Source organism: Chelonia mydas, chromosome 9 (assembly GCF_015237465.2).
Source record: "Chelonia mydas isolate rCheMyd1 chromosome 9, rCheMyd1.pri.v2, whole genome shotgun sequence".
In the NCBI taxonomy this organism is placed as follows: domain Eukaryota; kingdom Metazoa; phylum Chordata; order Testudines; family Cheloniidae; genus Chelonia; species Chelonia mydas.
In genome coordinates, this window is record NC_057855.1 from 49,465,254 (window position 1) to 49,479,522 (window position 14,269).

General features: G+C 51.6%; 1 protein-coding gene across 3 annotated transcripts in view; it reads right to left on the bottom strand.

Moving 5' to 3' along the window:
• Positions 1 to 14,269, bottom strand: part of DGKG (diacylglycerol kinase gamma) — a 153,102-nt gene that overhangs the window by 79,319 nt on the left and 59,514 nt on the right. For all 3 annotated transcript variants that reach the window (XR_006283793.1, XM_037909618.2, XM_043522536.1), the window contains 7 exons: positions 11,633 to 11,682; positions 10,135 to 10,209; positions 9,018 to 9,137; positions 4,008 to 4,125; positions 2,719 to 2,807; positions 1,796 to 1,912; positions 239 to 337 (listed from right to left, as the gene is read on the bottom strand). Coding sequence is in view for 2 of the 3 variants with exons in the window: in XM_037909618.2 (XP_037765546.1) it covers positions 239 to 337; positions 1,796 to 1,912; positions 2,719 to 2,807; positions 4,008 to 4,125; positions 9,018 to 9,137; positions 10,135 to 10,209; positions 11,633 to 11,682 (668 nt within the window). In the remaining variant the exon portion in view is untranslated. The remainder of the gene's footprint in view (positions 1 to 238; positions 338 to 1,795; positions 1,913 to 2,718; positions 2,808 to 4,007; positions 4,126 to 9,017; positions 9,138 to 10,134; positions 10,210 to 11,632; positions 11,683 to 14,269) is intronic.

Genomic DNA, 14,269 nt, shown 5'->3' on the forward strand with positions numbered 1-14,269 from the left:
AGTGAGCATGCTGCAGGGCTGCAATGCTACTGGGCTGATGCAGGTCTATTGGTATCAGGCTGGGGTGACTGCTGCCTTGACTTGGGATTGCCTTGCTCCACGGGGCTTGCAGGGTGGAGCCATGCACTCAAGCAGACGTGGCTTTGAGTTCCCACAGGTTTCTTGGCGGGGATATTGAAGAGGCTGTGTGCATGCCCGTGCCCCTCACTGCTGTACGGGATGGAAGAGGCAGACATACCAGAACCACTGGACAGATGTCAGAAGGCAGCAAGATGTGGTCCTTGAGCTGCCCCCCGTCACACTCTGGCTTCACGTGGGAGGCACATTTGTTGTGAAGCTGGAGGAAGAGAGAGGAACGAGCGTGAGCGTGTGACTGCCTCCCCTCCCCTGCCCTCCTCTCCAGGCAGCTGGCCTCTGCACTCTGCCTCTCCAACCCTTTGAGCTGAGGACAGCATTACGCATGGAAGCCCCAAGCACCACAGACCAGAGAGCCCCAGGCACTGGAATATGGGCTGAAGCAGGGGGAGCAGAGTTCAGCCGAGGGGTTCTCTATCCCCCATGACAATCGCTCTCTGCATTAGCTCTCCCCACTTCCCTGCTTCCTGGAATCCCCTCACCACATTCTGTCCCTGCTTGTTTCTTCCCCCTTCCTTTTGCCCTTGTTGCGTCCCCCCCTTGGCTGGGATCTCGAGGGAAGAGGGCTTAGGGCTGCTCTACTACACGTCACGGTTTTGAACCAATATTTTGTCCCACATGGAGATGGAAAGTCCCAACTGTGCCATTTTTCGGGGAAGGGATCCCTAGAACGTGCCATTGCAGGAGAACCAAGGCAGAGTCTTTCTGCTTGCCGGCTGCCCGCCTTGGCTCATGTCAGTTTCCCCACAGGCAGAGCATGAAACTAACAAGAGCCTTCCTGCCCTCATTGGGATTTCTGCCATGGAACACTTGGATTTTGCCGCAACGGGCATCGTGCTGACAGAAGGGTCGCGACCTGCTCCACCCCTAAGTGCCATTGTGCCGGGGAAAGTGACGTGTTGTGGGTTCCTGCAGAACGATGCCTGAGCTGTTAAATCCTCAACCCTGCGCTAGGAAGTGCCAGGGTGACTGTCCCTCCCCGGGCCGCCTCTCAGATCTCATCTCTAACCCGAAGGAAGAGACGGTTAAAGTGGGCTGGGAAACCAACTGAGGCTTCTCCAGACCTGCCACAGCCTTTCCCTCCCACTGGCAGAGGCCATTGCCTGTATTTGTCATGCTGGCACATTGGGTCGTGGGACTTGTCAGACCCGGTGTGAGTGCCGCCAGGGCAGCAGAAGAGCTTGGGGAACCCGGTTCTCCTGGAGAGCTGGCACTATTCTCCTCCCCCTCACAGAGCCTATGCATTGGGCCACCTGTTTCGGCTGCAGAGTGAGCCCAGTGCTGATGGCAGTTGCTCAGTCACAGCCTGAAGAGACACCAAGCTTCCCCTGCAGCCCCTGCCAACAGATTGGACCCAGATACACTGGGGTCACAGGTAGGTCATTCATTTTTCACATCTAGCCAGCCGCTGGCTTCTCAGTTGAGATCCCCAGAACTCATGGTGACAGCAATTCATAGGAGGGCTTACAAGGAACGGGGCAGGCACAAGCTCATTTCACACAGGCCAGCAGCTCACCTTCTGCTTGCCAGGCGGTAATGGGCTTTTGAACACTCCTGACACAGGCTGATAACCTAGGAGCAAACGGTTTTGTGTATCCCACCCCTTGGGGCCATTCAGTCTCCATGACATCCCTGCACAGCGTCCCCTCCACGTACTCACTGTGATTTGGCACCATGCACAGTGTAGTCCGGTAATACCCTGGTAGCACTTGATGCTTTTGTGGCACCGGTCACACTTGACTGGGGAGTTCCCCTCGATCCAGGTGTGCTGCATGACCTGAAGGAACAGGCGAGAAATGAAAGAGAGATGGCACCATCTGGGCCAGCATTGAAACCCAGAGGCTAACAGGCAATGGGAATTGGGCACACAGGGAATCTGTTGAGTCAAAGGTCTCTCAGGAGACCCTGGATAAACAGGGGTCTGGACCATGGCGGGAGCTGCCACTGCTCCATTCCCTTGGACAGTGGCCTGCTTTGCTCACCAGACAATGGCAAAGAGGCCCAAGCACCAGCTGGTGCTGTCCTGTAGAAAAGAGCTGCTCTGCAAAGTTCTCTGACATCTCTCTTTGCCCTGTTCTGAGGGGGTTAACTGGTTGGAGGCTGCCCCTCAATGGCCAGCCAGCCCCAGGGAAGGCCACCAGCCCCATCCTCTGCTGCTCCCCCCGCCTTGGGAGAGCCAGTGCTGCTATAGCTTTGGGAAGCCGGGCACAAAGAGCAAACCATGGGAACCTAAGTGATCTGCAGGTTAATGGGCAGGGGCGGTTATGTGGTGTTACGCTCCAATAATGATGGTGTGTGGGGAGGGGAGAACTGGCCCCATCCTCACCATCCCCAGTATCCATTCTGGTGGAGCTTTGGACCACTCCCAGCTGGATCTCAGGTGAGTTCATTGGCCAATAGTCTGCTAACCCCCCAGCTAAGGTAGAGCGGGGCTTCTAAAGCTTCACTCATCTCCCCTGTTGAGCCGCAGGTACACAGCTGAGCTACCAGCCACTCTCACAGGGAATTCAGCACATCCTGCATAGGCGTCAGCAGAGCTAGAAGGGAAACCAGTAAGCAGTCGTCTACACATGTGCTACTCACATTGGTGTTCCTCTTGGATTTCACGTATGTGCTGATGCACGAGGCAATCTCTTTGGACACACACCGTTCATGGACGGTATATTTACAAACTGCAGCAGAGAGGGGAAAAGAAGTCAGCTGTGACCCCTCGGTACATGCACGCTGCAGGCACTTCAGAGCTGCCCGAGGATACAGACAAGAGCCAGAGCTCCCACGCATCCGGGTGACACGCTGCATTAGCCAGAGTCAGAGCAGGGAGGGACGTAGTGGGAGCTATCCACCACCTAGCCTGCCATGTGAAGGGGTGGGCTGCCTGCTAGCTTACGAAACAGAATGGGCCAGAGCCTGCAGGTTTCCAGCAGCACATGCGGGGAAAGGCTGAGCACCTTCAAACTCCACTGACCTCCAAGGAGAGCTAGGCACTCACTACCTCCCAGGCATTGCTCCGCAGGAATTAACAGGAGAGCCGGCAGCCTGGAGGAAGATGCTGCAGGGAGAGGAGAGCAGCCTCCCCTGCTGGCAGAGATGAGTGATGGGCACCGTATAACTGTCTAGGGAGCTGGGGTATCGAGCCTGACCAAGAGCACTTTGGAGGACCCAGCGGAACTCTTCAGCTGCAAGGAGAACAGGACCCCAGTGTACCAGCCGCTGAGGTGCTCGGTGGTTGTCTAGTCCCTGGACCTTGGGAAGAGGGGTGCCTTACTGGGAAGGAAGGGTTTTTTGCCTGGCTGAATGTTAATGTTGACACTCCATTCTCAGCTCTCCCTGGTTGGCCAGGGCACTCCCGGCAGGGGAGAAGGACCTGGACCAGGGGAAGGTTTTACATTCCTCGGGCAAAGCCGGGTGAGTTAGGGATTGAGGTTCAGACTTATCTCTGAATTTCCCAGCCTTTGGAGACTCCCATCAAACATGTCAAGTTACCCAAATGCAGCTTCTGTTGTTAAGGATAGGAAATCAAGAAAGGGCCAGAGCCCCGTTATCCAGAGCTCGGGTTCTGGCTGCAGCCCTGTTATCTGGAGCCGGGGTTCCGTCTGCAGCCCCATTATCCAGGGCTGGGCTTATAGACTCATAGACCTTAAAGGCCAATAGAGATTTTGTCTGGCCTCGTGCACATCGCAGGCCACAGAACCTCACCCTCCCACTCCTGCAATAGGCTTGCTTTCCTCAGATGCTTGTGGCACCCAAACCATCCTGAAAGAAACGGACAAGGGCTGTGCTGCAAAGCCAGGGCAGGGGTTGAATGCTGGTCAGTGTGCTGCAGTGCGACAGGCCATGCATGGGGCACAGCGGACTAGGAGAGCAGGACTCACAGGAGCAGCACAAGCCCTGTTTCCGGACCCCCAACAGCATGGTGCGGCAGAAATTGCAGTAGGCAGGTTTCTTGAAGTGCTTCAGTCTCCAGGCATGCTGCCCGTCGTCCTTCACGTTCTGCAGGCAAAGCACAGCGGGAGTTAGGGAGAGGCACTGTCATAAACATACAGCTAAGGGTAGCATAAAATCCCTCCTTTACCTGTAAGGGGTTAAGAAGCTCAGATAACCTGGTTGGCACCTGACCAAAAGGACCAATAAGGAAAGAAGATACTTTCAAATGGGGGGGGGGGGGTTGTTTGTGCTCTCTTTGGTTGTTCCCTCTGGTTAGAGAGAGAGAGAGACCAAGCAGGTAACCCAGCTCCTACTGAAATGATACATCTAAAATTACAGAAATTGTAAGTAGTAGCAGGAAATGCGTTAGATTATCTTTTGTTTTAGCTTGTGAATTTTCCCTGTGCTAAGAGGGAGGTTTATTCCTGTTTTTGTAACTTTGAAGTTGAGCCTAGAGGGGAATCCTCTGTGTTTTAAATCTTTTTATTACCCGTAAAATCACCTTCCATCCTGATTTTACAGAGGTGCTTCTTTTACTTTTTTCTTTATAATAAAGTTCTTCTTTTAAGAATCTGATTGGTTTTTAGCGTCCTAAAAACTAAAGGGTCTGGTCTGTACTTTTATTAAAGGCAATTGGTTGGTATATTATTCTCAAGCCTCCCCAGGAAACGGGATGAAGGGGCTTGGGGGAATATTTTGGGGAAATAGGAACTTCAAGTGACCCTTTTCCTGAATCTTTGTCTAATTCACTTGGTGGTGGCAGCAATACCATCCAAGGACAAGGAAAGGATTTGTGCCTTGGGGAAGGTTTTAACCTAAGCTAGAAGAAATAAGCTTAGGGGTCTTTCATGCAGGTCCCCACATCTGTACCCCAGAGTTCAGAGTGGGGAGGAAACCCTGACAGGCACAATGGGGGTCTGGGGGGGCACATGGGGCAGCAATTCGCTCACACCAGGGACTGTTCAAGGTCCATTCTGGAGAAGGCAGCTGATCCGCTTGTGCTTTTCCACTGTGTGTTTAAGGACAATAGCGAATCATTTGGGTAGATTTACCCATTTCTCTCCATTGCTCATAAAAACTCCCAAGAATCAAACACTGACAAACAAAGTCCCTCTCCCCCGACTTCTTCCCATTAGCAAACTGGGAGGGTGTCTCTAGTGGGGTCCTGCAGGGGTCAGTCCTGTATCCGGTACTAGTCCATATTTTCATTAATGATTTAGATAATGGAGCGGAGAGTATGTTTATACAATTTGCGGAGCTGGGAGGAGCTGCCAGCACTTTGGGGGACAAGACTAGAATTCAAAATGACCTTGCCAAATTTGAGAATTGGTCTGAATTCACCAAGATGAAATTCAATAAAGACGAGTGCAAAGTACTTCACTTAGGAAGGAAAAATCAAATGCACAACTGCAAACTGGGAAATAACTGGGTAGGTGGCAGTACTGCTGAAGAGGATCTGGGGGTGATAGTGGATCACAAATTGAATATGAGTCAACAATGGGATGCAGTTGCAGGAAAAGTGAATATCATTCTGGGTTGTATTAACAGGAGTGTCGTATGGAAGCCACGGGAGGTAATTGTCCCACTCTACTCGGCACTGGGGAGGCCTCAGCTGGATACCGTGTCCAATTCTGGGTGTTTCTCACTAGGAAAGATGAGGACAAACTGGAGAGAGTCACGAGGAGAGCAGAAAAAATGATAAAAGGTTTAGAAAACGTGACCAATGAGAAAGGCAAAAAAACTGGGCACGTTTAGTCTTGAGAAGAGAAGACAGAGGGGGGACCTGATAACAGTCTTCAAATATGTTAAGGGTCATAATAAAGAAAATGTGATCAACTATTCTCCATTTTCTCTGAAAGGAGGACAAGAAGCAATGAGGTTAATCTGCAGCAAGGGAGATTTAGTTTAGAGATTAGGAAAAAGTTTTTAATTATAAATGTAGTTAACTCTGGAACAGTCTTTCAGCTGAGGTAGTGGAATTGCCTGTTTGCTGGGGAACTCAGAAATCCCTGCAGATAAGGTTGTCCCTTCGGATATGTCTACACTGGAGCTGGAGGTATCATTTCCAGCTCAAGTAGACATACCCGCTCTGGCTCTGACCAAGATAGCGTGCTAAAAATAGAAATATCACTGCAGTGACGTCAAGGGTGGGATGGCACAACCACCCAAGTATGTGCCTCGGGTTTCAGACAGGATCATGCTTGGGGTGACTAACCCATCCAGCTGCTCATGTTGCTGCGGCTACACTTCTATTTTTAGCATGCTAGTTCAATGAGCTGGAAATCATACTTCCCGTGTAGACATGCTCATAGTGTGCTAGGCAAAGAGATGTACAGGTTAAGCTATTATATAGAATATGCTTCACATCTAGCTTTCTGGTCTGCTAGATCCTCCCGAACAGGTGGAAATACGGCAGCTTGGTACCTACATACATGTCCACATTCCTTATTAAAGATAGCTTGGGGGAAGACCACACTATAAACAAATAGAAAACCATCTGGCACTATTCAACCTTCTTCCAATATTAGGCAGATAAGAACACTCTAAATCAACAGTCCCATGATGCTGGCTGTCATCTCTTATTTTCTGGGACTGTTAAGGCCATCATTTCTGTACTGAAGAATGCTAGCTCGCTTCTGTATAAACAGTGGGGGCTCCAGTCATCCAGCGATCTAGAGAAGAATTTCCCAGATAGATAGTCTCTCTCTCCATCTCACACACACTTGAGTTTAACAAATAATTCATTTCACTCATTTTGCCTCTTTCTGTTTACCAGCTGCCCACAACTAGCTTATGATTGATTCCAATGTATTTGCTATGCAAAGTCGTTTGCTGAACAATTAAAGCAAATCATTCCTGCTCAGTCTGTGCCCAGTTTGTTCAACCTTTAAGCTGTGCTGACTCTAGAGAGATTACACACGATACGTTTGTGTTCCCTGATTGGATGAGCACAGCTCTTAGGCTCAGGTTTAAGGCACAAGCACTTTCCCATAGTCTTAAAATTCACTGTTTCCTTCAACATTCCTGCTAGTCAGTTTGTTCGCTAGCTTACCTGGGGAGGTCCAACACAAGAAGGGGCATAAACACAGCTGCAGTGAATGCGTTTCACATTTCAAATGTCTACGGACAGCAAATTTTACTGGGATGAATTCAGGCCTAATATACACTTTAAATATAAAGAACTTCATCAGAATTAATAAGTAACCTCTGGAAGTCAGGAAATACCTTAACTCTGTCCCTTGTACTTCATCACACAGTGAATCAGTTCCATCGCAGGCATGGGGCTATCATCAAGTATTTTACCTGCTCTTCACATTTTTGAAATGATTAATAATAAAAAAAAACTATTTCACACACCAAACAACCAGCCTGGTGTGTTTGCGATCCCAAATCGCTGAGACAAGAGAGACTAAAATCTTAGGTGGAAACCAGAGGTGCTGGAATGGGGGTGGGGGGTAGGGGGTCATGGCAGTAAGGGTGAACAACGGGAGGAGGGGGAGGGATCTTGGGGGGGAGAGGTGGCATGGGGCAGGGTCTCGGGGGAAGGGGCAGTGCTAGGGCGGGGCTTCAGGAGGAAGGGGTGGTGTGGGGCGGGGCCTCAGGGAAGGAGCAGTGTGAGGCGGAAGGGCCATGGTTTCGGGTGCCGATGGGCCCCCCACTGTTAGGAAGCTTCTGCTGCCCGTGGTGGGAACGCCTTTTAACAGTCAGCCAAAAGCACTTTTCTCTTTCAAGATCTAACTCTCTGTCCTCAGGTGTCTCTCCTTAGAGCTGCTGATGCCACTGGCAGCTGGAGCAGCATGGCCCACCCTGCACTGGGTGCTATCAGACTAGACCACAGAACACAGAGAAGCCTCAGAGCCTGAACTCAGGCCTTGGCAAGGAGGTGAAGAGAGACTGTCTGGAAAAGTTTCGGGCCATATTCGTCTCTGGTGTAACTCTGGCTCTTTAAAATGTATCCGAGCTGCCGTTTTGCCCCATGCCCATGTGCTGCCTGTGAATTGGGACTTTAAAAAGATTTTGTATTTGCTGATTTTCAAGACCCCTCTTCCGGGCGAGCTCTGCAGCTGAGGCAAGGCAGCATGGAGCTGGGCTGAGTGATGCCAGCTGAGGAGCTGGCCTGCAGTGCCCCCTCTCCCCCGCCATTCCAGCCTGTCCCTCCCGCACTCTGAAGACATTTGAAAGGACAGTTTGGTCTTTAAGGAAGGCCCCGTTCACTTTCTATCTAGTCACCGAGCAGCCTGATTCCTGTCAAGGGGCTCGTTCTGTGCAGCGCATGCACTCCCCACAGCATGGCTGGAAGGAGGGTGAGAAGACATGGTTGGGAGCGTTCAGTTTGTGAGGCTCTGGTGCCCTCCTGTGGTCCTAAATTGCCCTCTGAATGTTCCACCAGCTGTCCCCAGCATCTAATCTTTCTGCCTAGCATTTCTGTGACCATTCATTATCTAACCCCCGTCAACATTGCCATTACAAATCGCAGGCAGTAATCAGACCAGCCTGCCCCAGTCAGAAAGCAGGGTGGTTTTCCTGCCGCTCCCGGGCGACACCTGAGCATGAAGGTGTCTGTATCAAGGGGGATTGGTCGAACACTGCACATGCAGAGCAGAGGGGGTAGGTGCAGAATAATAGCCCCGGGGTGATATGCAAGTGGAGATCTTCCCGGGCCCTTGCTGGGACACTGGCCCAGTGCAGTCATCTTAGAGGTGAACTCACACCTGGGATGCTGCCACAAAGTACATGCCAAATGAGTCCCTGTGTTCATTTCCACCCTGGCGTGGTCAGAACCCTATTCTCTGGGCAGAGTTGTTGTGGGAAGGAAGTGTTCCCCTGCCCCTCTGCCATGCCCCAGTTCCTCCAGCCAAGTGCCTGGCAATTGAGTTACACCTGAACCCTGGGTTGTACATCTCTGGAGACCAGCCCTGTAGGGCCTGTCCCATCTAGGCCCAGCCCTGGGTACTCACCGTCTCCATCCCCAGCAAGACTAGCAAGGGGATGGTGGTCATGCCGCCCCGGATCCACTCTTCCAGCGTCACGGTGCCATCATGATCATAGTCTATTTCCTCCATCATCTCCTTCAAAATCTAGAGGAAACAAGAGTCCATGGGAGTCACCATGTTCCTGAAGGTAGTGATCCCACTCATCGCACGCACCTTGTACAATAGCTAGTGATCCCGGTCATCGCACGCACCTTTCCCAATGGTCAGTGACCCCGCTCATCGCACATACCTTGCACAATGGCTAGTAATCCCGCTCATCGCATGCATGTTTCCCAATGGCCAGTGATCCTGCTTACACAATGGCCAGTGATCCTGCTCATTGCACGCACCTTTCTCAATGGCCAGTGATCCCGCTCATTGCACGCACCTTTCCCAATGGCCAGCGATCCCGCTCATTGCATGCACCTTACACAATGGCCAGTGATCCCACTCATCGCACGCACCTTTCCCAATGGCCAGTGATCCTGCTTATCGCACGCCCCTTGCAAAATGGCCAGTGCATTCCCATATTTTAAGTACCAGATCAGTGACCTGAGGCAGAGGCCTACGCCGTTCCAAGAGGCCAGCACAAACCCTAAAGCCCAGAACATTTCCACCATCCCTGTCTACCCCTCATAGTGCAACCCTCTCTATGCTCTCTCCCACTTCTTACACTGGCATGCCCTCCTAACTAGTCCATCAGGTCTCTCCAAGCACCACTTATCTGAACAGCCCTGGATGATTAAGAACAGACGCATGAAGACACGATCTTTGTCCCTTAGGTACTAATCTAGTCCTGCCTATTTCTCACCTCTGGTCTCCATCCTTGACATCTCTACCATCTCCACCACAGCTAATTGTCAGGAGCAAGCAGAAAGCTCCTGGACAGCAAAGACCCTGTTTAGAAGCCCAGGAGGGGGAGCCCAGCCCCTCCACACAGGGATATCTCTGGGGAGTCACACTTTCGGAAGGGGTGTTTTTCCGAGCTCTCCAGGTAGCACCAGCAGCTCATTCAGATGGAATTCACCATGGCCTTCCCCACTCAGTCTATCCTGACCACCGCCTCCTGCCCAGCGGAGTCAGAGGCTCCTCTGTCACTTACTGGCTTGAGCTCCGTCGAGTCCCACTCCAAGTATTCTGCCACGTGCACCATTTGATTGATGATCCGATCCAGCTCCTGAGCTCAGACAAAAGGAGGAACCAAAGAGAAAAAATCAGTGCTGCCCCTGGGCCTGCAGCTTGCACTGACTTGAGAAGGTGGGAGATAAGGTATGCGGATCAGAGCCCCGCTGGGCTAGAAGCTGCCCGCAGACACACAGAGAGGCAAGCCCTCATCCATGCAGGGCCCCACCTTACACCCCTGCCAGTCCCATTGGTTTCAGTGGAGAGTGGGTGGGAAATTTTCCATCAGAAAAGAGCATTTAGTTGGAATCAAGATTCCAACGGCTGGGATTCCTGCCAGCTCGCCCACCTGTTCCTTAGCAGCCTGCCTGGGTACGTCCACATGGCGCTGTTAAACCCGCCGGTGTTAAAACATGGTGTAGACACATATCCCTGGGGGCTGGTAGGATCCCCAGCTCCTTGTCAGCTCATAAGCCTTGGGAGACCCAGCTCCCGAGATGCCTGGCTCTCAGGCTCCCCAGCTCCCTGCTGGCAGGCTGCTGGGGCTCTGGGCAGCTGGGGGAACTAGACAAACATTGTGAAAAGCCCCAAAGGAAATGCTACTTAGACTTTTTCCACATGAAATGCTGGGGTTCCCGTTCTGTGGGACATGCAGAGATTTTATTTTCCATTTGGTTTCAGACCCACTTTTTTGTTTTCTCAGGGAGTTCCCCAGGCAATGGGAATCTCAGTTTCTAGCACCCTCTATCTCAGCAGGGCTATTCATGGAGTCAGGTGCCAGTCAAGGTGACTAAGCTTGTCAGAATCTGCCCCAAATGGACAAGACAGAGAAACCGGGGGGGGGGGGGGGGAAGAGGGGGCTGGAGGAAGAAAGATAGGAGGGAGTCTCCCAAAATTAGTGTAGGGGGCCTCATCAGGAACCTGCAACAACCAGAGAGCGCGAAGTCCAGAACTGAAGGCAGGGGAGGGTCTGCCCGGAATGGGGGTGTGGCTATGACGGTGGCTTTTGCTTTGTGGTGGGGCACTGACCCTGAGGAAATCATGCCCTTCTCTTCTACCTAGAAACAAGATGGCCGAGCGAGAAGCAGGTGATTGTTTGAGGGAGAGGCACTGACTGCACTTGCATCTGGGTAGCTTCTTTGCACGGTGACTCCCGAGAAGGGGCCGTCTGGCCAGAAGGAAGTGACACACCTGCAGCCCCAGGCCAAATGGCCAGCGGAGACCTAAGGCAGTGCATCAGAGGCGCTCCGCTGCAGCGCACTGTTGGCCGGCCTGAAGAACTAGCGGTCTCTCTGGGAGACAACACATATTCCATAAAGAAATGGTTGGGAGGACAGGGCTGGTTTTTTCCGGTGTCCCTCCAAGGGCCTCCGTATTGCCCTCACATACCCAGCTGCCAATCCCCAGGATCAGCCAGCTTGTGCGGCTACATGCAGGTGTCTCCCTGCGTGAGGAGAGCTCCGCAGGCTAGGGCTTACCGAGCTGTCCAGGACGCCATTGCCATCGGTGTCATAGAGACGAAACATAACTGCAAGAGACACAGACATGAGACGTTATGGAGAGTGGAGAGCGGGGCGAGCTCCTGGGGCTGCCTCTTTGTCTGTAGGCTCTCACTCCTGGAAAGCATGCAGCCACTGAACCTGCAGCCTCCAGCCCAGACCCTCTCAGAGGTGGGACTATGGTGTAGCCAGCTGTTCCTCTCTCCTCAGTCGAGCACAGCCAGTTGGACACCACCAATCCCCAGACATGTATACAGGCTGAGAGCCTCCAGGGCCACGTTGGTGCAATGCCGGATCTCCATGGATTAAGGTGGAATGATGCAGCGGAGAACCAGGCCCACTGTCCCCATCGCCCCTCGTTCCCCTCAGCACTCTGCCCCCAACCCCGGAGTGGCAGTGGGTATAGGAACATTGTCTGCCTCAAACTCAGACATCCCCCCACAGAGGAAGGCTCCCCCGACCCAGGTGCTCCCCACACCACAAGGGTAAGCGAGACCATGCAGTTGTGGTAGCAAGTGACTTCAAGCCAAGGACTGAAAATGCTCAATTCAGTGGCAGCTGCCAGAACCACCAGGGAGCAGAGCTAGCAAACCAGGGACTGGCAGAGAGACCCCAGCAGAGAGTCTGTTAGCATGAGCAGCTAGGTGGGTGCCGATCCCAGCTCTTTCCCTGCCCTCGGTGTCTGCTTTCAGAGCATGTGCTCTACAGGGCAGGAGTGGTGCTACTGTAATAATGCCATCAAACCAATAGAGGGTCAACATTACTCCAAAGGAGCAAGGCATTTGCTAGACAGACAATGCAGCCTAGTGGACAGAGCCTTTGGCTAGGATGCGGGAAACTTGGATCCTGACTCAGTCACTGGCCTCCTGAGTGACCTTAGGTAAGTGTCGTCCCCTCTCTGTGCCTCAGTTTCCCCATCTGGGAAATGAGCTCCTTTGCAAAGTATCTAGAGCTCTATGGATGGACAGTGCCAGGTAACAGTGCAGGAGTAGCTCACTTCCTCCTGGGTGTGGCAGGAGAAGCAAGAACACAGGCGACAGGCATTCTCAGCACACCGCAGGCATGGGGCAGCCCTGAAGGACAAACATGTAATTGTTTCTGAGCCTCAGAAAAAGGAGGTTTTGAAGGTGATATTGAAATTCTCCTGCCTGACTTTGCCAGCTGGAAGCCAGTAAATTCTTGGCACCTGGAGAAGTGTTTGTTCTAATCCTAGAATATAAACTCTCCTGAACTGCTTAAGGCTTAACAGCTTGACACTTGTGCTCCAGGGTTGGACTGGGCCACCTCACAGTCTCTCACCGTGCTGGGACTTTCCCCTAGTGCCTGTGGCGTGTGCTCCAGCATTTAAGGTTTTATTTAAAAAAAAAAGTCTCCAGCACTTTTGGTTAGAGACAGCCTTCCAAATACAAACCCCGCTTAGACCAGTATGGCGATATCTGCCTGCATCTGCAGACAGCCTGAGACAATAGCTGTGAGATGTCTGAATTGCCCCATGCATTTAAAGAGATGTTGACTCTGGAGTCTAATGATGACACCTTAAATAGCAACACTGTTAACTGTTTCACTGCTGATCAGAGTCCATAAGACAGAAAAGGGATGATCATATTATGAAGAGAGGCATTATGTAGTGTGAATGGGCATTTCAGTGGGTGTCATGAACAGTGTTTGGGAAACGATCCTGCTCATTTTTTCAAATCGCCTTGCTGTTAGAACTGCTCTCAAGAGCTGCAGCCATTGTGTATCTAGTTAGCTGTGGGTCCCCATTGTCTTTGGCTACATTTTGTCTTTTTTCCAGCTTTAGAGTAATGTGCAAACCCAGTCTGAGAGCAATGAATGTGGCAGAGACAGAATTGCTCCAATAAACACGCTTTAGGGCCAACACCTCTAGTCCGCTGTTTATGTAGGGCCACTAGAAATTGTGCCACAATAAAACACATTTTAAGATGCTTTCAAGATAGATTCATAAACCGCCCACCAAAAAATCCCCCCCGCCACAGTGAGCATCATCTCCTCCTCCAAAACAAACACATTGCCCCTTTAGAAAAATAATAAAAACAAAAGACAACGCAGGCCACAGAAGCTAGGGGGCAGCCTCGTGCAATGCTTAATTTGTGCCAGGGCTTGCTGGGGCTCACATGGCAGTTCATACTCCGGGTACCTCTGGGCTTGCTGCATCAGTTATGCATGTAAAAAATTGCTTGAGCCCCAGCATTTAATTTCTTGAGCCCCGGCACCTCTGTCAATACAAATTAAGCACTGGCCTTGTGCAATTGCATTGCCCACTAATATGACAAGGACCTCTTCCCCTTGCAATGGTTTGACGTGCGTGATCCTCAGATAGACACAGGCTGGCAGCAGCATCCATCCCTCGGCATAATGACCTACTCTTCGCTCATCTTCCTTCTGCCGCCGATCTTTGTGTCGGCTAACAAGCAACGGCGCACAGCAGAAGTGAATGACTAAAGCAAGCCTCAGGCAGAAGGCCAAGCAATTTTAATGAGAACAGCAGAAGAGATGAGTAATTATTGCCCAGCAATGCATGGCCTTTCTTGTCTTATTGCCACTCACAAACAGAATCTATAAATAAGTCTTGTGCTGTTCTGGGAACCATTTGAA